Source organism: Lepisosteus oculatus, chromosome 8, assembly GCF_040954835.1.
Source record: "Lepisosteus oculatus isolate fLepOcu1 chromosome 8, fLepOcu1.hap2, whole genome shotgun sequence".
Classification (NCBI taxonomy): domain Eukaryota; kingdom Metazoa; phylum Chordata; class Actinopteri; order Semionotiformes; family Lepisosteidae; genus Lepisosteus; species Lepisosteus oculatus.
The window spans coordinates 19,261,755-19,284,321 of NC_090703.1; the positions used below are offsets into that span (position 1 = coordinate 19,261,755).

The following is a 22,567-nucleotide window of genomic DNA, read 5'->3' on the forward strand; positions in this document are numbered from 1 at the left end:
TAATCGTTTATGTTTAAGGGAGATTTGTTCTACACTGAAAAGTAGCACTGCTGTAGGGGAATTAAACTAGGATCTATAGGTGTAGGCTGTTCAAATTTAAAAAACAAACCTGAGCTAAAAGCATTTTGCTATATGAAAACAAGAAAATGTAAGATCATTATATGATAAATGATTCCTGTGATTGTTTCTTGATATGGATTACAGCATTTCCTCTACTGTAGATCAAATACCTCATCCTCATTAGCTCAGAAGCATTGCAATAGCAATATAAAAGATTGTTCTCCTCAATGCTCAAGAGATACAGTAAGTGAACATCACAAAACATGATCCCTAAACCCTATTTTTCATCAGTAATGAGAGTCCTACTTGAATCAAGATGCTCCATGGCTGTAAGATAAAAAAGATACAGACATTCTGTGAGCTGGATGTCTTGAAGACATTCAGTTATCAGAAATGATCACGTTTTTACTCCATTAGAAATATGAAGAGTCAAAGGTTACACAGGGCTTACTCTAGGATTTACTAAAAGGAGCCTTAGCCTTTACAGTTTTTCCTTTGCCTGTTGTACTAAATGAGGGTCAAGCATTATCATGAAAGGAGTGAATTTCCTAGTTTCCTACTGTAAGGAAGGGTTTCATGTTTTTTTTGTGCAGAGATCCTTATTATTAGTGGTGACTGGCTTTAAGGTAGAAAATTAAAAATATCAGTGCCAGAATAGTTTCCATGATCCATAATACTGGGGTTTTTATCATTAGTTTTGTTATTGTCTGGGAGAATGATCCTGATTTTGTTATAGCACAGCACTAATTCATTACAGATGTCAGATCTATCATGTGTGTTAATTAGTTGGCGCTCAAGAGACCCAATATGCATAAATCATTTTGTTTTTTAAGTATTCATGATGTTCTCAACATATTATATGCTGATCTGTAAATAGCACAAATTTGTGTGTCTACACAAAATGATCCAATCTGTTTACTCAATGCCTATAGCATTTACAGTATACCTAACCTTCTAGGGTTTGGACCATAATTATGTCTGATTTGTCCCAATTTAAATGTCTTCTCCCACTCAGACAAACTGCTCTTTGCAATATATTATCCCCATAAAAGGTTTTCATTTTAATGAACATATACAGCCCTATATTGCATAGTGTCCATTCACAACTCAAACAGACATGCGCAATAGGGTTTTGACTGGGAAATGAGATGATAGGAAAGTCACAGATTAGATCTGAAAAGCTTTGACTGGATATTTCATTTCACATATAAATTTGAATTCTTTGTGATACTCCAATGCCCTTTGTGTACAGTAATTACAACCGCTGCAAGATGCTCTTAGTGTTGCAGAAATACATTTATTTCTTAGCTCAAATTAGCGCTTCTTCATGGTCTTGTCAAATGACCTCGAGAGCAGATGGCAGAAAATCTATCACTCTGCCTTCAAAAAAAAATATGTTACAAAGCTTTACAGTGAAACTGCTTCACTCAAAATAAATGCAAAGCAAGGTTTGGAATGCATATTTTAGCTGATCTACACTGATTGAGGTGGAATTGTAGAAATTACTTCTTGGATATTTTCTTGATTTATGCTGTTTCACGCACTCTTGAATTTTAATTTTATGTATCAAAAGATGTACCAGCAAACATCAAAGAAAAAAGCATGTATATAAAATATTCATCCTGCAACATGACATATTTTGGAGCACACTGTCAAACCCATAAACTATAATTGAAGCCAGATTTTTGAGCTGAGAATGATGCATATCTGAAAACTCATTGGTTTGCTCTGAAGATACTGTACATTTCTCAGGGATTGAGAAATGTTGTGAGACACAACATCTGACATACAAGAAGATGTCATTTATGACTGTACTTATTGAACTGTCTCTTTTTAAAATGCAGTGTTGTATACAGTACAGTATATGGTTGTTAATGTGTTATTTAATAATTGGATAATGTGTCTCATAATACTTTCTAGGAAAGACTAAGTAAAATAAGCATTGTAGACATGTACAGTAGATTTTACATGAATGAGTTAAGCACTATATAATAATGTTGCAATTAAGTCAAATATACAGTACAATAAGTGTTTTGAAAAAAATAATTGTTGTAAGGTAAGTACTGTACTTTGTATGGACTGTGTTCCTCATTTTCATAGATTATTTTGGGGTGGCATTGACTTTTAAAGAACAATTAACAGCTGTTGTCTTCACTGGATATCAGTTCAGCAAAATTATTAATCATCCTCTGGATTGTCTCCTGGGTATGAGTTTGGATCCGTTCTGTTGTTTCCATCTGCAAGCTATAAAACTGTACTGTTTGTTGAAAAATATAACAACAGTTATAACTTGAAGGCCATTTTCCCCACTTTGGTAATTTGGTTGCAGGTATTTTTTCTGGTTCAATGAGGCTTTTTGAAGAGAAACAGTCATAGTTTTCTTACTGTGATTTAGTGGTTTGTTCCAAAAGCTCTCTTGTTATGTTGTTCATGAAAACAGCAACTCTTGTTTAATCCTGTGCACATTTGTGAAGCCAGAATTATTTTAAGTTGTTTTTTTTTTCAGGTAAAACAATCTAGGATTCTCTGCAAAGAATCCTGTGCTGCCACAAAATACATTTTGGTGAAACATACCAGGTCATTTTGCATGATGTGGAGCAGATGTTCATTTTTGATGATCATTTTACTGCATTTACACTACACACTTAATTAGTGGCAATATAATTTATCAGCATGAAGACAGCCAGAGATTCTATGTGATACAGCTCCCTGCAGATCTTATATTGGGGATCAGATTTCCTTGCCAAGGGTTTTTCTTATTATTCTAATTTTTAACATTGCACTATTTGTGAATTTTATGGCATAAGTACTGTAACTTACTAAATCAATCTTTATTTAAACATGGTGTATTCTATAGTATTAGCAATGGAGAGTCACATGAGCTGGGCTCCAGTTATAATATATAAAATAAATAACAGATTTCCAGCCAAACAACACCAAAAAACATAATATTGGTCATGGGTGTTGAAATCCTTTCAGTCTGAAGTGTAGTGCGAATGGCAGGCAGGTCAACAGTTGCATGTCTGATCCTATCATGTTAGTAGTTCTGCTGTTTCTTTTATTTTAACATTACAGTGATCCTTTGCTGTTATGTTTTTCTTTGGTTATTGAATGTTCAATAATGATCTGTTCCAGAGACAGATTGTAAAGATCTGCAATCTGCAGATTGTAAAGATCTTTGGTGCATTTAAAAGGAAAAGGCGTGTGGACAGAGAAAGAGCTACTGTACAGTATGCCATTAAAGAGACTCAGCACACACAGGGTACCATTAATGTTAGTTAATTAAAAAGGAAAACATGGGGCTCCCAGTTCCCCACATGTGCAAAGCCCAATGGCCCAGACATCAGGAGTGCAAATTCATTTCAATTTCTGATTATTACGTGGATAATCTAAATTATAAACAAAAATTGAGTTTTAAACAAAAGCAAAAGATCAGGTCAAATCCTAATCTTGCCCATTTTCGGTGTCCTACAGTAAGCACAGTATAATGGTCTCAACATCATGTTTCAGTCGGGAGAGGGTGCCTCTGGGTCATTCATCATGAAGTGGGGGAGGTCCTTTCATGTTTGTCCCTATGGTCAGGACACCTATTACAGCGAGGCGAGTTAGGCCAAGCAACCTTTCATATAATTTAATCCCTGTGTTTCATTAATTGAGATTTGACTAAACTACTGGCCAGGCAGAATTGGTGAGAACATGCAGTTTCACAGGTGACACCACTGAGAGGTGGACTTCTCTCCAATCAGAACTACCTCTGCTGTCAAGCACAGTGGAGCTTACAACTAATCCCAAATGATTCTGCAGGCAGTGAACAGTATGTCTACAGGTCTCATTCTATTCCAAGCAGATACAAAAGCAAAGGCTGGATAGTTGGGTCTTGAAACAATTTCATGCTGAGTGGGTATATAATAAATGTGAATCCAATATATTTTTTAATTATTTGTTATATTTATTATATAATATGTAATTATTTATTAAAACCATCTAGATATGGGTGAGTCACATGCTTGTTCAACCTCTTAGATTATGTGAGCATAGGCCAGGATCCCTTTATTCTACTGTAAATTTCCACAGGCAGGTTAATGTCATAACATTAAGAATTACAGAGTCTCCTGCTGCCAAAAAACAGTGTCCTGTTCTATATTGGTTGTAGTACTGCCCTGCCTCTCCACCCTATCCCCCAGAAAAGGACTTTGTGTCAGATTGTTATTTATTGGCTATTTACTAAAACTGACTACTGTACAATAATTATAAAAAGACATTCACATACTGTACATACACAAAACACAAAGTGTCTATGTATACCTTGAATTCAAAATTACTTCTTCAGTGGTGTGTCATTTCTTACTAATCAAATCTTGTACTGTGAGGTGTAGTCTGAGCTAGTATACAGGGATGTTCAGTGAGGTTCTTGGGCTTTAGGAAATTAATATAATATAGATACTTTCTGGTAACATTTGTTGAAGGCATAGTGTTCCTCGATTCTACTGGACCAGTCTGGAATGAATAAAAAAATAAAAAATAAAAAATGGGTATTGCTTTAATTGAATGTTATTTGTTTATTGCTAATGGTCTGGCACTAGTCAATAAGAGGTATTTTTAGACTTGGTGCAATATTTTTTCTTTCCTGTAACCAATTTCCCCTCCCTGCAGGAGCACACTAGTGCTGGCCCCCATGCCAGCAAGCTTTTCTGATTTGGCCTCACCTCAAGTGTTTAGCAGTCTGTTCCCCGGCTTTCCAATTCAGAGAGCCGAGCATCTGCTCAGGAAGGCAGTTGTCTGCAGTGAATTGCTCCTGCTATCCCCAGACCAGCCTTTAAAAAGACAGTGCCCAGCCCCAGATCTGGCATGCTGTGCCCCTTCCACCATATGGTTCTGAGAGTTTCCAGTTGTGAGCCTTATCTTCGTGTGAAATTTCTCTTTGTTGCTACAAACTGATCCCAGCACTTTCCCCTATAATCATTACATATCTGTAGGCATTACAGGATAGGATAATTACAGGATAGAATACTGTACTAACAGTTCAACTGCTTTATGCCAATAACATCCAATCATTTTCTCATAAAAATCAGCTTGCAGTATAAATTTGAAAGGCAAAAAAAGTTAACACAAGGGAATTGATCAGCTGTTACAGAGGCTCCTCATTTAGGATACACATTATCTCTGATTGATATTCACCTTCTATATTGAATGTTAATCAGATTGCAGTATGTGTTGTACAATAGTAAAACAGGAACTCAGTTACAACCTAGTGACGCTACTTAAAATTTCATGACTCGCTTAGAAATGACTGGAAACATCAGAAACAAAAACATTATCCCTAGATAAAATAAAACAGCTGAGTCTGTTTTCCATTTATTTTAAGCACACAAATATGTCAACGACGGCAAATTTTCGACAGCAAAAATATATGGATTTTTTTTTATTTATACTATTGCTTTTTCTAAACACGACAAAGTTAAAAAGACCCTTTTATTTTACTTGGATAATTTTAAAGAATTTTAGAATCTCATTGATTACATTCTCATTAGTTCTTGAATTATTGTTGTTCTATATTATCCCAATATAATAAAACAATTCTGCTAATACTTTAGCCTGTTTCATTAGTGAATAATTCTTCTCTTTTAAAAGTTAATGGGCACTGTGCTGTCAAATTTTTAGAACATTGATTATTTAATGTCTGAATGTACTGGAAGAACTAAAAACAGATCTTAATTTCATTTTTTTTTAATTCAAGATTCAAATTCTGAAGAATAATTAACATATTTGATACAACTTGTCTTTTGGTGTAGAAAATCATAGCTGTTTTTCGGCGTTCTTAAAAGTTTCTTCTAGTTTAATGTTATGAAATGTCATGACATCAAACAACGTGTACATTAGACAATATTTTTACTGTATTTCAGCTCTGAGTAAGTCCAGTCACAGCAAGTGTTAATGCTATGCATTGAATTCTAACAGTTATAGACATACAGTATCATATAGGTAGCTGTGTCAGCATGCGCAGGCTGCAAAGGAACAGTGGGCGTGTGTATTCCGTGCTGAAAAGAAAAGAAAGGAAACACAACGTTTCGGCTGTGGAACCTTCTTCAGGTCTTCTTTCTTTTCTTTTCAACATGGAATAAACTCGCTACCTGTTCCTTTACAGTATCATATTATGTTTCGTGTGTCTCAATATGGTCTTACCAATCTGTTTTTTAGCAATAGATGGAAAATTAAATGCAAGGTCAAGTTAGGACCCTTGTCCACGCCTAGGCTCTTTGTGTGAGCCCCTGAGCCGTCGAGGCTTCATTCCTCAGCTGTTGCTGCCTGTCAGAGGCTCTGCTGAAGTAGTTCATCAAGCTGCACAGTGCTGACAGTGGGTGGAACTGGCACAGTGATTTTGTGCTGAAAACCAATTTTTAGGCTCTGGGAGTTATATAAGCAAATTCCAAGATGGCCTTGGCCGTTTTGTCAGCACAGAAAGCAAACTAAAAATACAATGATTATTAAATGATTCAGTAATGAATGTTTATTAATTGCTAAAGTTTCAATCTTTCGATTCTATTCCTAAGTGTTCATCACTTCAGACTTGATTAATGTCTAATTCTAAGGTATATGCTGTTTTTTTAAGTATTCTATTCTGATAATCACGTAAAGTACTTAAGGATAGTAATTGTGAAATAACATTATATTTAAAGCAAAATGGAAAAATATTGATTTTGCACAGGGATGTTACATACTTTTTTTTTGACTGAGTAAGCTTGTGTCACAATTTCTGAACTAGTGCTCAAAACCACGTACACACATAAGACTTTGTATTTTTTTATTTTTAATAAATAAAACCCAGTGCACGGGGTGTATATCACATCATTTGTACATTTTTGGGTGCTGTGAAATATAAGATCTAAAGAAGACTGTCATTCTTTCTTAATCAAACCCAAATAAAAAGAGCCATATAAAGAAAGATTTTTTTAATCAAGGAATCTATAAAAATGCTTTTATGTTGGAAAGTTTTCCATTACTGGATGATTTGGCATCTTTATTAGTCACTGGAGAAACAAACTGTCATTTGTGGAGCAAAAGCAGTGCCTTAAATTTTACCACAAAGCATTAACTTTAACATCATATTCAGTCAAGCATGAAGAAACCAGGTGGTTAAGACTGAAATCTGTTTTTCGGATGAGCTGTTCTAGAGCACAGCTGTTTTATGATTATTTTTCTCAGCAGGGATGAAGTACCGACAACTATGAGTTCACTGTCGTGTGGCAGGGACTTCAAGATATTAATTCACCTGGCATTTCCAAAAGACACAGGACTTCTGGATTGCAATTTTAAGTCAGGTGTATGCAGTTCACTATTACTTTTTTTGATTATTATAAGCTTAATATGTAATAGGGTTTGTACAAATAAAAGAAAAGATTTATAAAAGTTATTACACAATGAAGATAAACTGTTAACAGCCTATTGCAGGTCACATCTTTTTGCATGTTTTTTATACTTTTTATTCATTTTTTTCTTTCATTCCATTTGTTTTCTCATTTTGTTTGTGTTAATGGCCAATGCAGATGGGAGAGACACTGAAAAAATCTGCTCTTCTAATATACCAGGAACCCATTGTCTGGAGGGGAGAACCTATGAGCCTTGGACCCCCAGAGGTTTCATTTCTCCCACTGGGTGTGTGTGTTTTCCTCTCCTCTGTTCCCACATGGGCAACTGTTGCTGTACAATATGGTCAGCTGCTATATAATTCTGTAAAGAGCTCCATGAAAAACCTTTGCAAAGTGTGCCTAAGCAAGGTTTTGTGTTAAGAAACATTGATTGATTCTTTACCCATTTTCCCACTGGATGCAGTCTTGGCTAAAAAATGAAAGTACTGTATACTCAGACAGCAAAGATTGGGAGTCCAGAGTAAAAGGTTAAAAAGGAAGATAATCACTCCCATTTAGTATAATAAGGTTTGTATAGTGGGTTTTCCAGAATCAAGCCAGCTTTATACATTACTCTATAAGGATTCTTGAAAAAAAAGGAATCCTTATGTGGTTTCTAAATTTAGAACAATGGGACTTCATCATGGAAGTGAGTGATTACGATACATGCACACCACTTTCCTGAAAATCATGATTTCCCAGTACACTGTCAGCCCCTTTTGAATGAAAGCTGCTGATCCTACCTTGCTCACTTGGCTAGGGAAACTATTTTATGTTTTTACCCAGATTATAGCTCAGCAACAGCCCAGAGATGACCCAGTAGAGATTTGCCTTGGTCCGTTGCAGTACTATTAAAAAACAAAGTTAAGGATTTCATTGCTATTGCTCTTATTGTCTTTCTTTTTTCTTTCTCAGCAGTTGCTACGCTATGTATACTATAATCATTCAAAATATAGTTTATTATTTGATTGGATGACATCAGATTTGATGTATGGTACCCAATATGGTAACACTTTATTTGAATGTTGATGTATACTTCATAATCTCTTCATAAGTGCTACACAAAACATGTAGCATGGCATAATGTGAGCATTAGAGGTCATGACATTGATTTTAGCATGGCATCATACAGTGCACTATAAATGATGCTTAATGATTAATTGGAATTCATGTGGATTAAAGTCTCCCTCTAAACTTGCTAGCAGTTTATATTTCCTATGAAGAAAAAAAGTTAGCATGGTAAGTTATTTGAGAGCAGAGTGCGTTCATTGCACTACAAAGGAATATTTAAATCTCCATAATGGGGAGTGATGATGTAGAAATATTTGAAAGCTAATCATTTTGAATAAGAAATTTATTATGGTTTCTGAAATTTGACTTTTTTACCAACTTACCATACTTTTGAAATAACTTATTGATATATTTTTTTTATATACATGAGTCATATATTTGACAGATCAAAGTCAAAAGGGACAAATGCAGTCTCTGGCATTTATGTCACTGAGCAACTTGTACAGTATGTGTCACGTCCACCAACAACTGTATTCTATCCTGCAAGCGACCTCTCGCTAATCAGGCCACAGCTACGGGTAATTCCGGCAAGCGTCAGGGCGCTGATCAATTATCTTACCACGACACCACACTAATGACCACACCCTCCACCTCCCGGGATATTTAAACCCTCACTACCCTCAGGTCGACGCTTGGTATTAGACTCTTTTCTAGGAGCTCCTACCTTGCCGTTCTTTGCTAAGAATTTCTCTACCTGACTAAACCTCTTGCCTTTCGTCCCCCGACTTCGACTTCAGTCCAGCATGTAGGATAAGTAGCCATCAATCTCCTCTCCCTTTTACCCATTTCTCCGACCCTCCAAAACTCTCAGAATAATGCACAGGGTCCTTCCTCTCCATCGTGGGCACAGCATTCTTCACAGTATGGTTTTGTGTTTAACCCATCAGTCAAAGGTTTTTCTTTTTCTTTTTGGTTTACTCCAGATTTGACATACTGTAATATCATAAATTACTACTCATACAAATTTCTGCAGATTTCTAAAAACATGTAAACCATGTCATGCCAGTTCTGCAGTAACTCCTATTATGAAGTGAATAGAACAGTTTCAAGACGAACTGGAGGAGCTGCTTGATTTTATCCTTGGCTCTTTACCTTTAGCCTTAGCATAGCTCTTTCAGTGACAATCATGTTCTATGGGATACAGTTAAAACAAAAAGTCATTTCACAGTGGCAAAATGAGCCAACCCATATAAAAGAATAGCCTACTTAATGCTTTGGCCTACAACAATGCTGGCACATCTCTCCAAAGAGATCCCCAAAACACTGACGCAGATTTTGTAGCAACACCTAGTGAAACAAAAACATCTGTCTGTGTCAAAACACAAAAGATACTCACAGCACTGTGTGTAGCCAGAGAGAATTTATGCATAGAAGAGCAAAAATTGAATTTGAACTCCTCACAAACTTCAGTTGAAATCAATCTGACTTTATCAGACATCTCGCATCTGATAAAATCATACAATCATACACACAGTTCCTGACAGTGCCTCCTTGTACACTGTTCTTTTATTAGATGCCAGGAAGACTTTAAACTGATTTCAATGAAAATATTTACGGTCTGATATGCATCACGTGGGTCCGGTTTCAGGATTCATTAATGTCATTCATTGTATACAGCAACCCATCAGCTATTAACATTTTTTTTGCCGGAAATAAAATTATTTCAGATTTTGAAACAATGGGTTATTGACAGATTATTTTTATTTAACTAGAATACACATTAGTTAAAAAATTATGTTAGTAACATTTGCTTACAATCTTCACTATGCTATAATCAATATGAACTCTTAACAGGATAGAAAAGCCAACATTTATCACTGATTTCTTGCCCTATGTTTGGTTATGGTTATGGTTATGTCTAACCACCACCTACAGAAGATTGTGCAGTCATATGCACTGTGTGTATTTAAATCTTACCCAGGAACATTTTCAAGATAAGAACATACCAGAGTGAGTCCGGTAGAATAACCCAGTACCTGATTAGTTTAGAGAACAGTGGTTAGTGCAGATATGGAGTGAAACCATGAGATGAAACAGATCAAGCAGACTTCCATAAAAGGGGAACACTGATAAGAGCATAGAGTGAATGACAGAGCACCTAAAATGTGGAAAATTAAGGCAACATGCTCTCAGGGTTGCAGTTATAGTGTTGATTTTGATAGCATTCTTACAGGCATCTTTGTTTTTGTATCTATTGTCAGTAATATGCCACATTGGTTATTAAAAGATCAGAAGTCCTTGCTTCCTTAAGTCACATGTGGGACATCCTGCTATGCTGTATACTGTATATCTCTGCCATGAGTATACCCATCTATTTTGCCACACAATGTCAAAATGGTAAAGGTTCACCCATCCTTAAAATTCCAAAGTTTCAGGAACTTTTTACCAATGTTTTTTTTTTTTATAAGCAGTAATGATACACTGCAGTTCAATTGAATAAATGTTACAATCGACGTGAAGAATTTGGCTTAGGAATGCTCTCACGCTGTCCACTACAGTAATTAATTTAGTGTTGTGCCAGGCTGCCTATCCTAATCTGGTCACAGGGCAGGCTGGGAAGGATGCCAGTTAGTTAAAAAAAGTGCTTAAAATTGTCTGGGACTTTAACATTTTATAAATAGTTCTAAAATTAGCAATTGTCTAGACTCTGCTGTGCTTACCTTTTCGGTGTTGCCTATTTATATTCACTTGAATATGTACTCATCCTCTTCATCCTTATCCACTTTCCCAGTGTCATCCTCTACTTCAAGACCCTTGTAATAGTAACCATACACTGTTAGTGCAGTTGTACAACTGGTGCTTTTTGAACATTCCATTTGCTTCCAAAAGTTATATCTAGGACTCTATGATATCCTGAGCAAACAAACATTTTCCACCTCAGAGGTATTTTGGACATCCAAAATGTGTGGAAATGAATCCATTAAATGAATCCATTCAAATTCATTTCCACAAAGTTGAGATCTCTACATTGCAGGCAAAGTTCAAATTTGGGGATGGGGAGCAAGAAGAGTTGTTGATTTTGCCTTTGGTCCCTACAAGAATACAGTCCCATCCCTTACTTTCCTGAAAGCAAATATTGAGATGAATAAGTGCATAAAAACAAATAACACAATAACAAAAAAGAATCAGTGTAGTTCACAAAAAAGCACATTTCACGGTCCATGTCATGTTCTTCACTGCGGGGAATTTGTTAGGGCCCTAAGGACTATACAGGACTGCATCTTCAGGGGCACTACAGTGCTTCACTTCATATACATGGATAATTTTTAACAGACGTTGGAACTGAAGGACTGTGGCACACCCTCGTCTCATGACCTCTGATGAGGTCTCTCAGTATCTCATTTATTATTCATTATTCTCTTCTTTTTTCATCTGCATCCTGGAAAATATTAAAAGGACATTTTATTTTGCATTTTTATTTCCATTGTTATTGTCATTTCCATTGTTAATTTCTGTATTGGTTATTTGTGTCTTACTTGCTGTGGATCCACAGTGTCGTTTATTTTCATGTATTTACAGAAACTGATACAGATCTGGTTGAAATGAATGCTTACCTGTCCAACAGGCTTACAGTATTTAGTCTGGCATTCAATGTCTTGGAGTTAATCTTTGTGGGGGGTCGGTAATCTGGTTTATGTGTTGTTTCACATCTGAATTTGAAGTAAGAGAGTATTTTTAAGATTTAGTGGCAAGTGTCTTCTGTGTGGGGTTTGTGTTCCCTTGCTTTATTTTGTGTACTATGTTGTTTTTTCCACACCTATGTATATTCTGGTTAATTGTTATCACTCAATTGTTTGCCCTCCAATGAACCAATGTCTCAACCAGAGTATAATCCTATCTAATTCTTATCCACTTTGTTTTTTCTGTGGTTCTGGGGTACCCCTACCAGGAATAAGTGGCTTTCTGTTAATGGATGGATAATTAGCATCTCCACACACTGAATGTACAATGCCTTTCCAATGATGCCCTATTTTGTTGAATTATAAATGTATACACTATTTTTCACTTAGGTGCGCAAAATGTTTACTTTTGACTAGTCAAAAATGGGGCCCTCTGTCTGTGTGCTGTCATTGTGGTTCGCATGATTTTAGAATAAAAACACTTGTCTGCACGACGTCTCTTAGGTCAGGTGAATTTTTAGCAGAATTGTACCAGCCAGACACTGCTTGGGATGGTCATTCCTCCAAACAGAGCAGCTGAACAAGAGAACAATGGTTAGGAACAGTTTAATGACACCAACTTTGAAAGGGTTACAGTGTTAAATGGCTCAGAAGGGAGTAAGTGTCCATGAATCAACATCCAAATGCTGTTTGGAGTTTGCAACAAAGCATTTAAGTGATACTCCAACATGTGGCAAAATCCTTTGTAGCATCAAATAAAACATATTTGGCCATTTTTGTTTTAATGCAAAGGATTACATCTGAACAAACCATTAATATCATCCCTACAGCTACATTCAAGCACAGTGGTGGCAGTTTAAGAAGAATTCTATAGTTGTGTTAAACAACTCAAATGAATGTGGTGGGAGTCAATATTTTTTGCTATTTGTAGGATGGACCAACTTCACAGATCTCCTATATTACCATCACTAGTATTTCCTTCTCCTCACCTCCTTGTAATTCATCTTAAGGACAGAGAGTATTAGCTCTTCCTCTTATATATACTTTATGAGGCACCTTTCTACCTTTGCTCTGGTTTCCCATTTCCTTTATTTTACTGTTGATAATATAGTGATGTTTAATTACCCTGACTCTCAAGGTATTAGACAAGCTGAAGTAATGTGGACTGACCAATGCAATACAATAAACTTGTATGCAGTCTATTTGAGTGTTTTTAAGTTCACCTTGCTTTATACAGTATATAATAGTTTGAATACTGTAATAAATTCAAAACATTAAAATATCCTTTGATATGATTATCTGTTGTTTTCGGAAAATCTAGTTCACCCTCCCTCACTAGGACATGGATACTCAATGATCTACTGTATCATCAAAACCAGGGTTATTAAACCAGATTACAACAAAAGAGTATTGTTTGCTTTAAATTGTATTTTATTAATGTGTGCATAGTATGTAACAACAGTTCTTCATCATTATGCTTTTAAAGTACTTTAAGGTCAAATGACATCAGCATATTCTGGTGTAACTGAGCTATAATAAATATGGTTCAAGTCCAGTCTCTTCATTTGATTTAAGGACCTTGAGTGTTATGGCAGTTCAAGCTGCCTTCCCCAGGGAAATCAGGGGAGTCAAGATAGCATCCAAATTTAAATCACGCATGGAGACATTTTTATTAGGCAATCCTCTAACTCTGGCTAGAGCTGGCTGTTCCTATTGACAGATGGCATCACTGTAAAGGCAGTCTTATTTGGCTCTGCCTGAATGGTTTTACAGTGAAGGCACACCATTGTTATTAACCACTTCTCAACACCACCGTGATCCAAGAGAAGAACAAGGACATCGTCTGTAGATAGAAATGTAAAATATATAGAAGACCAGCTTACTTCTAATAATCATCTATCATATACTGTACACTAAGCTCCTTCCATAGCAAATTATCCAGTGTTAATTTAACTTAGTGTTAAAAGTAATTATCTGCATTTTATTTAAAAAATGTTAATGTGCTATGGAGTTTGGTAAAACATAATCAATTTTATAATTTATTAAGCCCTGCCTATCAGGTTTTCTACATGGCTTTGGTTGCTTGAGAAGAAAATTACCATGAGTGGTGCTTTTAATTGAACGATTAATCAGCTCAAGCCACTGGTTTCCTTTTTCTCCATTGATCTCAAATTCTACTGACCTTTTAATTTTTAGAGTTACTGAAAGGACGCATCATTAGGCTTAGATTAACAAGCCTGATAAAAAGGTGATTTTTACTCAACAGGTTGCAGAACTTGTCTTTCCCGAACCATCCATTTCCCTTAATAATAGGCTTCTGCCAATTCTAATTAAAGTGGAACTTTCCCCAGAGGAAACTAGCTGCATACTGAGGACATAGCCTTTGAAAAGGTCAGAGATTTATCTTTATCTTGTTAAATTTTTAGAAGGTACCTGTAGCTAATGCAAAGGGTGTAACCTCAAATGTTTCTAAAGCATCAATAAAGAGACTTATCAGCTCTGTTCATCTGTAGCACATACCGTGGCCAAGATGTTAGGAATTTGTACTGAATAATTGTTCATCATTTGTAAGCAACAAGAACAGCTTGAACAGGACACTGAGATGTACGGTGTATGACAAGTTTCTTAATTTTTTGCTGCCCTCTTTGTTTGTCTAGTAGGATCCACATAACCTGCAGTCTTGACAAGACTATGATGAGCAGGAGTGCACTGCATGTCCCGCATTGTTCTACACTGCCACTTTTTTTCAGAAATGATACACATACAATATGATATATATCTAGATTATAGTATAGATAGGAAACTAGTGAAGTTTGCAGACAGTACCAAAATGGGAAGATGAAATTCTAAACAATTTAGATAAGATTCAATACTGGGCAAACACCTGACAGATGCCATTAAATGTAGACAGCTGCAACATATTATATAAACTATAGGTTCAAAATGAAACACACCAAGCTTAAAAAAGGCTAATGTATTTTACACAATGTAGAGAGGCAAAAAACAATTTGTCAAGATATTTAAATGTTATACTTTTAACTATCAATGAATGTAAAAAGACATTATTTAACTGCAGTCAAAGAGCAGCCAGAACTTTGAAGAATGTTCTCTTGGAAGATTTGTGAGAATCCACATTTTATCAATTTTAATTAAAATTATTATTTTTTTGTTTCTTTTTGACTTCGCTCCTGCTTTACCACTGCACTGGAACACTGTGCTGAGGACATCCTGACAGAAGAAGAGATTATTTAATAAAGTGATTAAATACGATGTTGTTTTGCACTCTGCTGCATTTCCCCACCTTCTGCTAAAAGCAAGTCACATTGTGATGCTGAGAATTAAATCCTAGTATATGAAAAAGAAAGATTTCATGAATGTACAGTAGTATAATGGTATATTTTTTATATTTTTTTCCATTTTCCTGCTAAGAGTGAAAGAGATAAACTGCTGAACAGTTTACATAAGCAATTCAGACAGTGCTGTAACTCTTTTTGAAGTGCAGTCTCCCTGTATATATCTCCATTGGTTTTTCGGAGTTTTAATTGCTTCAGAAGTAATTTAGAGCTTTATCTTCCAGGGGTCACATACTGTATCTTGAGTCACTAATCAAATAGAAGTCAGGGCCTCATGGTTTCATGGTTTCCAGGGCTTTCTGGTTGAAGAGTACATTGTTATATTAAATCTCTCAACCATTACATTTCCAGAAACTAATTTCACATTGAATATGATTCAACTTTATGTTCTGTTTCAGTGTTCATACCAAATTGAAAGTTGCCATGTTCTTTCATTAATTTATGGCTTTCATTGAATTTGTAAAGAAATAGGAATAAAAAAAATAATTGTCATTGTTTTTTTCCATGTTGATCACCGCATGCATACTGTTTGTGCTACTGTGTTTGTAGAAGTAACAGGGTTTTTTTAACCCCCCTTAAAATGAGGCAATAAAATCTGAGTCTGAATAATGTGAAATTTAATATATCAGTTCAATTAATAATTATTTGGGGTGTGAACAAAAAGCCTTTGAATGGCAAGACAGACAAGATGGCTATAACATGCGGCACCTTTTCTTGCACACAAATGTCTGTCTATGAAGCTTACTAGTTCCTAGGGAACGTTGATATTCCCTATTGGAATAGAGAATCTTTTTTTTTTTACCATACAGGTGGTTCTCTAAATGTCTCTAAAGTAAAACTTTCAAATCAGAAAGCATGAGAGGAAATAACTTCTTCTTGTTGAAGACATACTGGATGTAAGATGCTAAAGAGTACTGGAGTTTATTCTTGTAGGTTTCCTGATTGTCAGTTCTTTCTTATTATGCAGTATGTGTACTACAGTATATCTGTCTCTTACAGGGCATCTGTGATAAAAGGTGCTTTGAGAAATAACATACTGTACTGTATAAGCTTCGTTGGGATGCCCTTAGGCTCGTATTTGATTCACACATGGGAGCTTTTTGCCAACAGTATTTCATTTCCAGCAGCTGTGTGTGCAATATGATTGCTTGAGCAGTCAGCTAGACAGCATGCGGAGGGAAACCAAGGGCAAGAGGAGTCTCAAAAATGTAATGGAAAAGGTTGCTTTAATACTGTATGTGACACCAGTGACCTCTTACCCACATTCAGTATACAGTATACACTTACCCAAGCACAACATAATATACAGTAAAGGAACAAGTAATAGGTTTATTCCATGTTGAAAAAAAAGAAGAAAGAGAACACAACGTTTCGGCGTTGGAGCCTTCTTCAGGTGTGAGAGAGACAGGGCAGTAGGCAAAGGTAAAGTAGCGGGAGAACAAAGGTTGGGAGGGAGGAGGAGTGAGAGGCGGGAGCAGGGGACAGAAAGAAAGGCCAATCAAGAGGTGTGAAGTCAAAATGGGTGCAGAGAGGTGTGAAATGAAACTTCCAATGAATGGAGAAAATTTAAAAGAACAGTAGTCTGTCATTAAGGGAAGGGAGAATGTGTGATCCTAGCTGCAGAATAATTTTAGTTTCGGTGGTCTTTCTGATGTATGAGTTCGGAAAACCGTCTTTGAGAACACAGATGGAGAGATTAGAGTGGTTGTGGCCGTCAGAGGTGAAATGAGAAACAATGGGCTTGGAAAGATCTTTAATCTTCACAGCCCTGACGTGTTCTCTGAAGCTGCTGACGCAGCTACCCACCTGATAATATACAGTATGTGATTTAAATAGAGGAGAAATTAGTTTACATAAAAAAACGACACCAATTACAATTTAAGTCTGAAACTGCTTATTGTCTCCAAATGGTGTTTTTTTTTTTGCATCTAGAATATAAATATTGACAACTGCAAGTTGGCTGTATGATTAAATCAATTTCCCATTTCATTTCAGGAAACCGCTTAGAAAGGAGGAGAATGGAACAAGCCGGGGGGAATATGCAATGAGTTCCCGCAACAATAAGGCCCTGGATGCCAACAATGCCGTGGTGTAGCACTGTGAGATGAAGAAGAACGATAACTCAGTAAACACTCTCCTCCAACTTTCACTCCTTTCCAACTACCAGTGGTGGGGGGGGGGAGGCTGAACTTTGAATGCACGTGAAGATCATGCTTAACGCACATCGGCTTTGCTAGGAAATGGAAGAGTTTAAACCGCTGGAAAGAGAGTGCTTTGGGGCTCAGGGCATTCTTTACATATAGTGCAGACATCAGATATTCAGAGCAGGAAGGCATCTCATCTGTGAAGCCTTGATGACTGTCGGAGGATGAGCTTGTCAGTCCCCGTGACTGCAATAAGAGACGTGCACAAAAGTTTTTTTTTTCCGAAAACAAAAATACAATAACAAGCATGCAGTCTTCGTTGAATGCAACAACTTTTTAGATTCCTCTGCCTTTTTTTCTCATTTTCATTTCTTTTGAGGCTTCATCGACTCAGTAATGTTATTTGGCATGAGTGACAGGAGAGATGGCAGCCCAGTGTAGCCTCAATTCAAGGGGTATGCCTCTTTTCCTGCCCTACGAATCATTGTAGTGATTTGAAGAGAGGTGGATGGTGGCCTCTGGAATTCCGCATACCAAAAACAGAAACACATTTCCCAGATGTAAGGAATGGATTGCTTGTGTCCCCTGACTATGCAATTTGAAATGGCCGAAGGATGCTTTCGGTTACCAAAGGTGTAGTGAAAGGGAACTACACAGTGCTGTAAGTGCAGACATGTCTAAAAGGTGCTGTTTTATGTTTTACCACTCATTTTATTTCACATTGAATTCAGCTCTATACCCATAATCCAAGCAGCTCACACCTGACTTGAGACTGTTCACTTTTATCCTGGGCCACCTTGAAAACTAGGTTAAAATACATTACTACGTTATCGTTGGTTTTTTAAGGATAATCTGCTATCTCTACTTTTTAGAATTGGACTCTTTTTTGTGTGAGTGACATTTTTTGGTCAGCTCGTCTTGTTGTAAATTTGTATATAATTAAATTTCATTTAAGTCATTTGCTGAGACATCAAATCCAATGTCAATTTATTGCAGGTACCCTATACAAGCATTTCTGATACAGACAGATTGGTTCCATGAAAAGAAATGAAAATTAAATGACTGGTCCATGACATTTAGCACCTCCTCAATAACATAATATTTCACTGGTACTTTCGTTTGATACAAATTAATTTGTGTGTGTGTGTCAAGAGTTAAAGATTAAGCTAATTAACAAAATAATAGCCAACCTCACCTCTTGCTGTCACAACTGATACACCAATCTTTTTTTGCAAATGGCAGAAAAAAATGCTCCTGTCATATAAAGTAAGGAGCTTTAACAGAGGCAGAACCTGATGCAGTCAGACATGCCAGAGCCGTGGTATTTGCTGTATACCATGGGCAGAGAAATACTGTGAGGTAATTGGTTCTACTGTTTTTGAAGGATACTCATTTTAATATAGCAGGGCCCTGTCGACGGATTTAAATCTAATGCAAGCAGAAGTTGCAGTTCAATTCAGTAGAAAGGAAATAATCTCATAATTCCATTGAAGCCTCTGTCAAACATAAGTAATGTGTAAAAATGTAGCATTTGATTCCTATCTTTTTATCAAAAGACACATGAAATGAACACATCCTAGTATCTCTTTCATGGTAAGCCCTAAGTGTGTAATAAGACAATCTTTATTTAATTAGGTTAGGTTTAATATAAATAATTAGTCCAGCTCCTACATGAAACTGACATTACTTTGACATTCTAAGTAATGTTTCACATTTTGCCTAGCTCATCCACCTTACGTGATGCTGTTTTTCTAATCTCCAATTAATACAGTAGGTGTTTCTACTCGCAAATATTGTTAGAACCAGTGTACCACTTGTTATTTTGCTTGCATCCAGCAGGCACCACTAATAGGGCATTCAGAAGCAGTTAGAGGGAAACCCACAACCTTATTAGCATTTTGCAATCTGAGCTCCAGGGGGGCTCTTGACACAAAATATTGCTTCTTGACAAAATGAGAGTGGAGCTTAAGGGAGCCAACGAGGCAGTGGAATATGAAGTAGGAAGTCCTCTGTCAAGTTCTTAACATGATTACTTGTTAATCCTTTTTCTTTCCAAGTGAAATTGCCCCTCCTGGTACAGATGGAGAAGCTTTGCAAATCCTGCTGAAGAAACCTGTGTTGTTAACGTGGTGCTTTGCATGAGAAGAGAGGATTAGGACCGTGCTGGAACAAGTCCCTACCTACTACTGGAAAAAAAAAACTCTTTGAGTTAAAAAACAAAATGAGGAGGAGATTATACAGCCTTTTATTTAGGCTTTTCTCTAACTGTTCAAAGATGGATTCCTTTACAATGGCTTCTTGACTACAGTTAGAAGTGGTGCATTGAAACCTTGACATTGTTTTAGGAAAATCTCACTTTTGAACAACACATTGGAGAAACCACATGACTGCATGGTCCTTTTCCAAGTTTTAGCTTGTAAATTAAAGTATTAAATATTTCTATGGTCTTGGTTGACTTGGAGAAAGCTTCTCCATCATTACTGTAGGTAAGAAAACATTCGCAAAGCTTATTCCTGTTTAATAGTAAGAGAAAAAGAAATTAATGAAATTAGATGTGAAAATGAAAATCAATGTCTAAAGACATTTTGCCAAATTAAAAAGTGTTGCAGGAAAAAAAAAAACTATCGGAAATGCAGGAATCCAGCAGCAGAGATTCTGTTGTGTCATTGGTATACAATTCAGTTATTCAAGAGGCCCCATGTACAGGAGAAAAGATTAATGCTCCTCTTCTTCTTTGCTGTAATCCCTAGATTCACTGAAATGTAAAATAAATTTGTAATTATTTTATCTGTGCAAAGATGGATTCCTTTAAAGTGATGTCTCATCTTAACTCTGAAATCTTATGTCTTTTCTCTCCACTACTCATTATAGAAATAACTACTACTTGTCACGATCGCAAACCCCTCCCCTTAAGGGCGCTCCAGCCCTTCCTTGTTCTGCCTCATTCCCCGCACCTGTTCCTTATTGCAGCCCCTTTTCAGTTCCCCCTTAAAAGCCAGACGCTGACACTAATCAGGGCTCTGTATTAGTCCCCATATCATGCGAGCCCGGGTCCTGATGCGTCTAGCTCCGTTATACTTTTAACTTTCTGTGCCTGTTCCCGTTCCTCCTGCCGGCCCCGACCTGGTTCTGGTTTTTAATCTCCCGTCTTGGATGGATTGCCTGGCCGTGGACTTATGCTTGTTTTTTGGATATCTCTTTGGACTCGTCCCTGGATTTGTTTGCCTCACTACACCTTCCCCGACCACCAGCACTCCTTGGACACGCCCCCCGTTTTTTATTTCCCGAATCCTGCATGCTTTTCTCCCAAGTGTTTCCTCACTACCCCGGATTGTGTCATCTGCATAGGGCCCAGAAAGAACTGTTCGGGACACTATTGAGATCGTGAGATTTCTGTAAAGGTGTGGAGCCAGTCCAACACTACAAAAGGCCTTCTTTTGCAAGCAGTCTGTAACTTGAATGATAATCAAGCTTAGTGTTCTTGAATTAGGAGGATTATTATTACTAAATAAAAAGTCTTAAATCAATATGATTTCAAAATTGCTTTCTGACAGCCTTCTTTGTAAATCATTAAAACATGTTATTAAGGATCTGTTTTGTAACATTTCAGTAGTATAAGTTATGTTTGGTAGAAAACGCCAAACTAATATCCGGCCAGTATTTCCTACCTCTTTTTTAATTAAGTAGTCTTTAGACACCTTCTATTATTTCTTCTTTATGACACAAGTGAAGACAGCACGATTATAGACGTAAATCTCTCTCATCATCCATCCAATATGATTTTTTCTTCTTGGCTTCCAAATATTTGGAATAATCTGTGTTTACTCCTCCTAGCCTACTGAAATTTGTAAAACATAAATATGTCCTTCTTTATAAGCGTAAGGAATACACCACATTACTGGTTGTTTTCAGTGTTCCTTAATTACATGTATATGTTTTATTCAGTGTACAATATAAATAACTTGTATTTGAGGGTTGCAACATAACACCAGGTGTCTCCCTTCTTTTATGTACAGTACTTCACAAAGCACCTCAATTCTGTACTTATTGCCTACTTATACTTAGCCTTAGGAGAAGATGTTCATGCTAGATGTTAAAAACAGTAAGTGACAGAGGCTTATTTGCAGACCACCTAAACCTAAGACACAATGCTAGTGCATCCTTTTATCCTTGCAGCACATATGTTGCCAACTTGAAGTATAATTATTCTATTAAGGATTGACTTCAAAGTGATTTAAAAAATATGTTTGAAAATAAATGTGTCATTACTTCAGAAGATTAGAAAAGTAACAAAAGGTTACTTCAAATTTCCTGCCCCTGTTATCTGTGCTTGTCACTCTTAGTCGCATAAACATTGCCATGAGATCCAAGTTGTGTATATGTGTGTAGCACTAAAGATCAAATAATGTCTTTCTAACATGTTTTCCTGCTATAGAATTAATTGTACTGAGATTGCAAGTACAGACCTTGCATTGTGACATTTAACTGCATATACCTACAGTATACCCAGCATCTGTGCATACAAGTGTATTATATTATGTACAAAAATATAGTATGAAAAGTAATGCATGAATGTAAATATTAAGATTTAAAATCTGCCTTCTTGACTGTCTATCAAATGTACAGATTAAATTAAATATGTTTATAGAAAGAGAAAAATGAGTTGTTGATATGCTACCAATCAGAATAAATAAATGTTGTCATGTTTCTGGAATAAGCCATTAATGTATATTTGGTAATTAAAGGTTGTTGCACAATATATGCATTGCATACCAAAATGTTAAACATGTATATTGTGCATTTAACTAATTTAATTGCACCCTGCTAAGTTTTTTAGTTTTAAATAAAATTGTACTATTAAAAACAGATTGTGAGTTATCATATGTAATTACATTCTGTATACATTCATTGAC

The 22,567-nt window shown here is 36.2% G+C and overlaps 1 protein-coding gene across 1 annotated transcript in view; it reads left to right on the forward strand.

Moving 5' to 3' along the window:
- The window catches only part of prima1 (proline rich membrane anchor 1), an 80,921-nt gene extending 58,354 nt beyond the window's left edge, over positions 1-22,567 (forward strand). Inside the window, exon 4 of the mRNA XM_006632544.3 lies at positions 17,506-22,567. Within this exon, the coding sequence (XP_006632607.1) occupies positions 17,506-17,605 (100 nt within the window). The 3' untranslated portion in view covers positions 17,606-22,567. The remainder of the gene's footprint in view (positions 1-17,505) is intronic.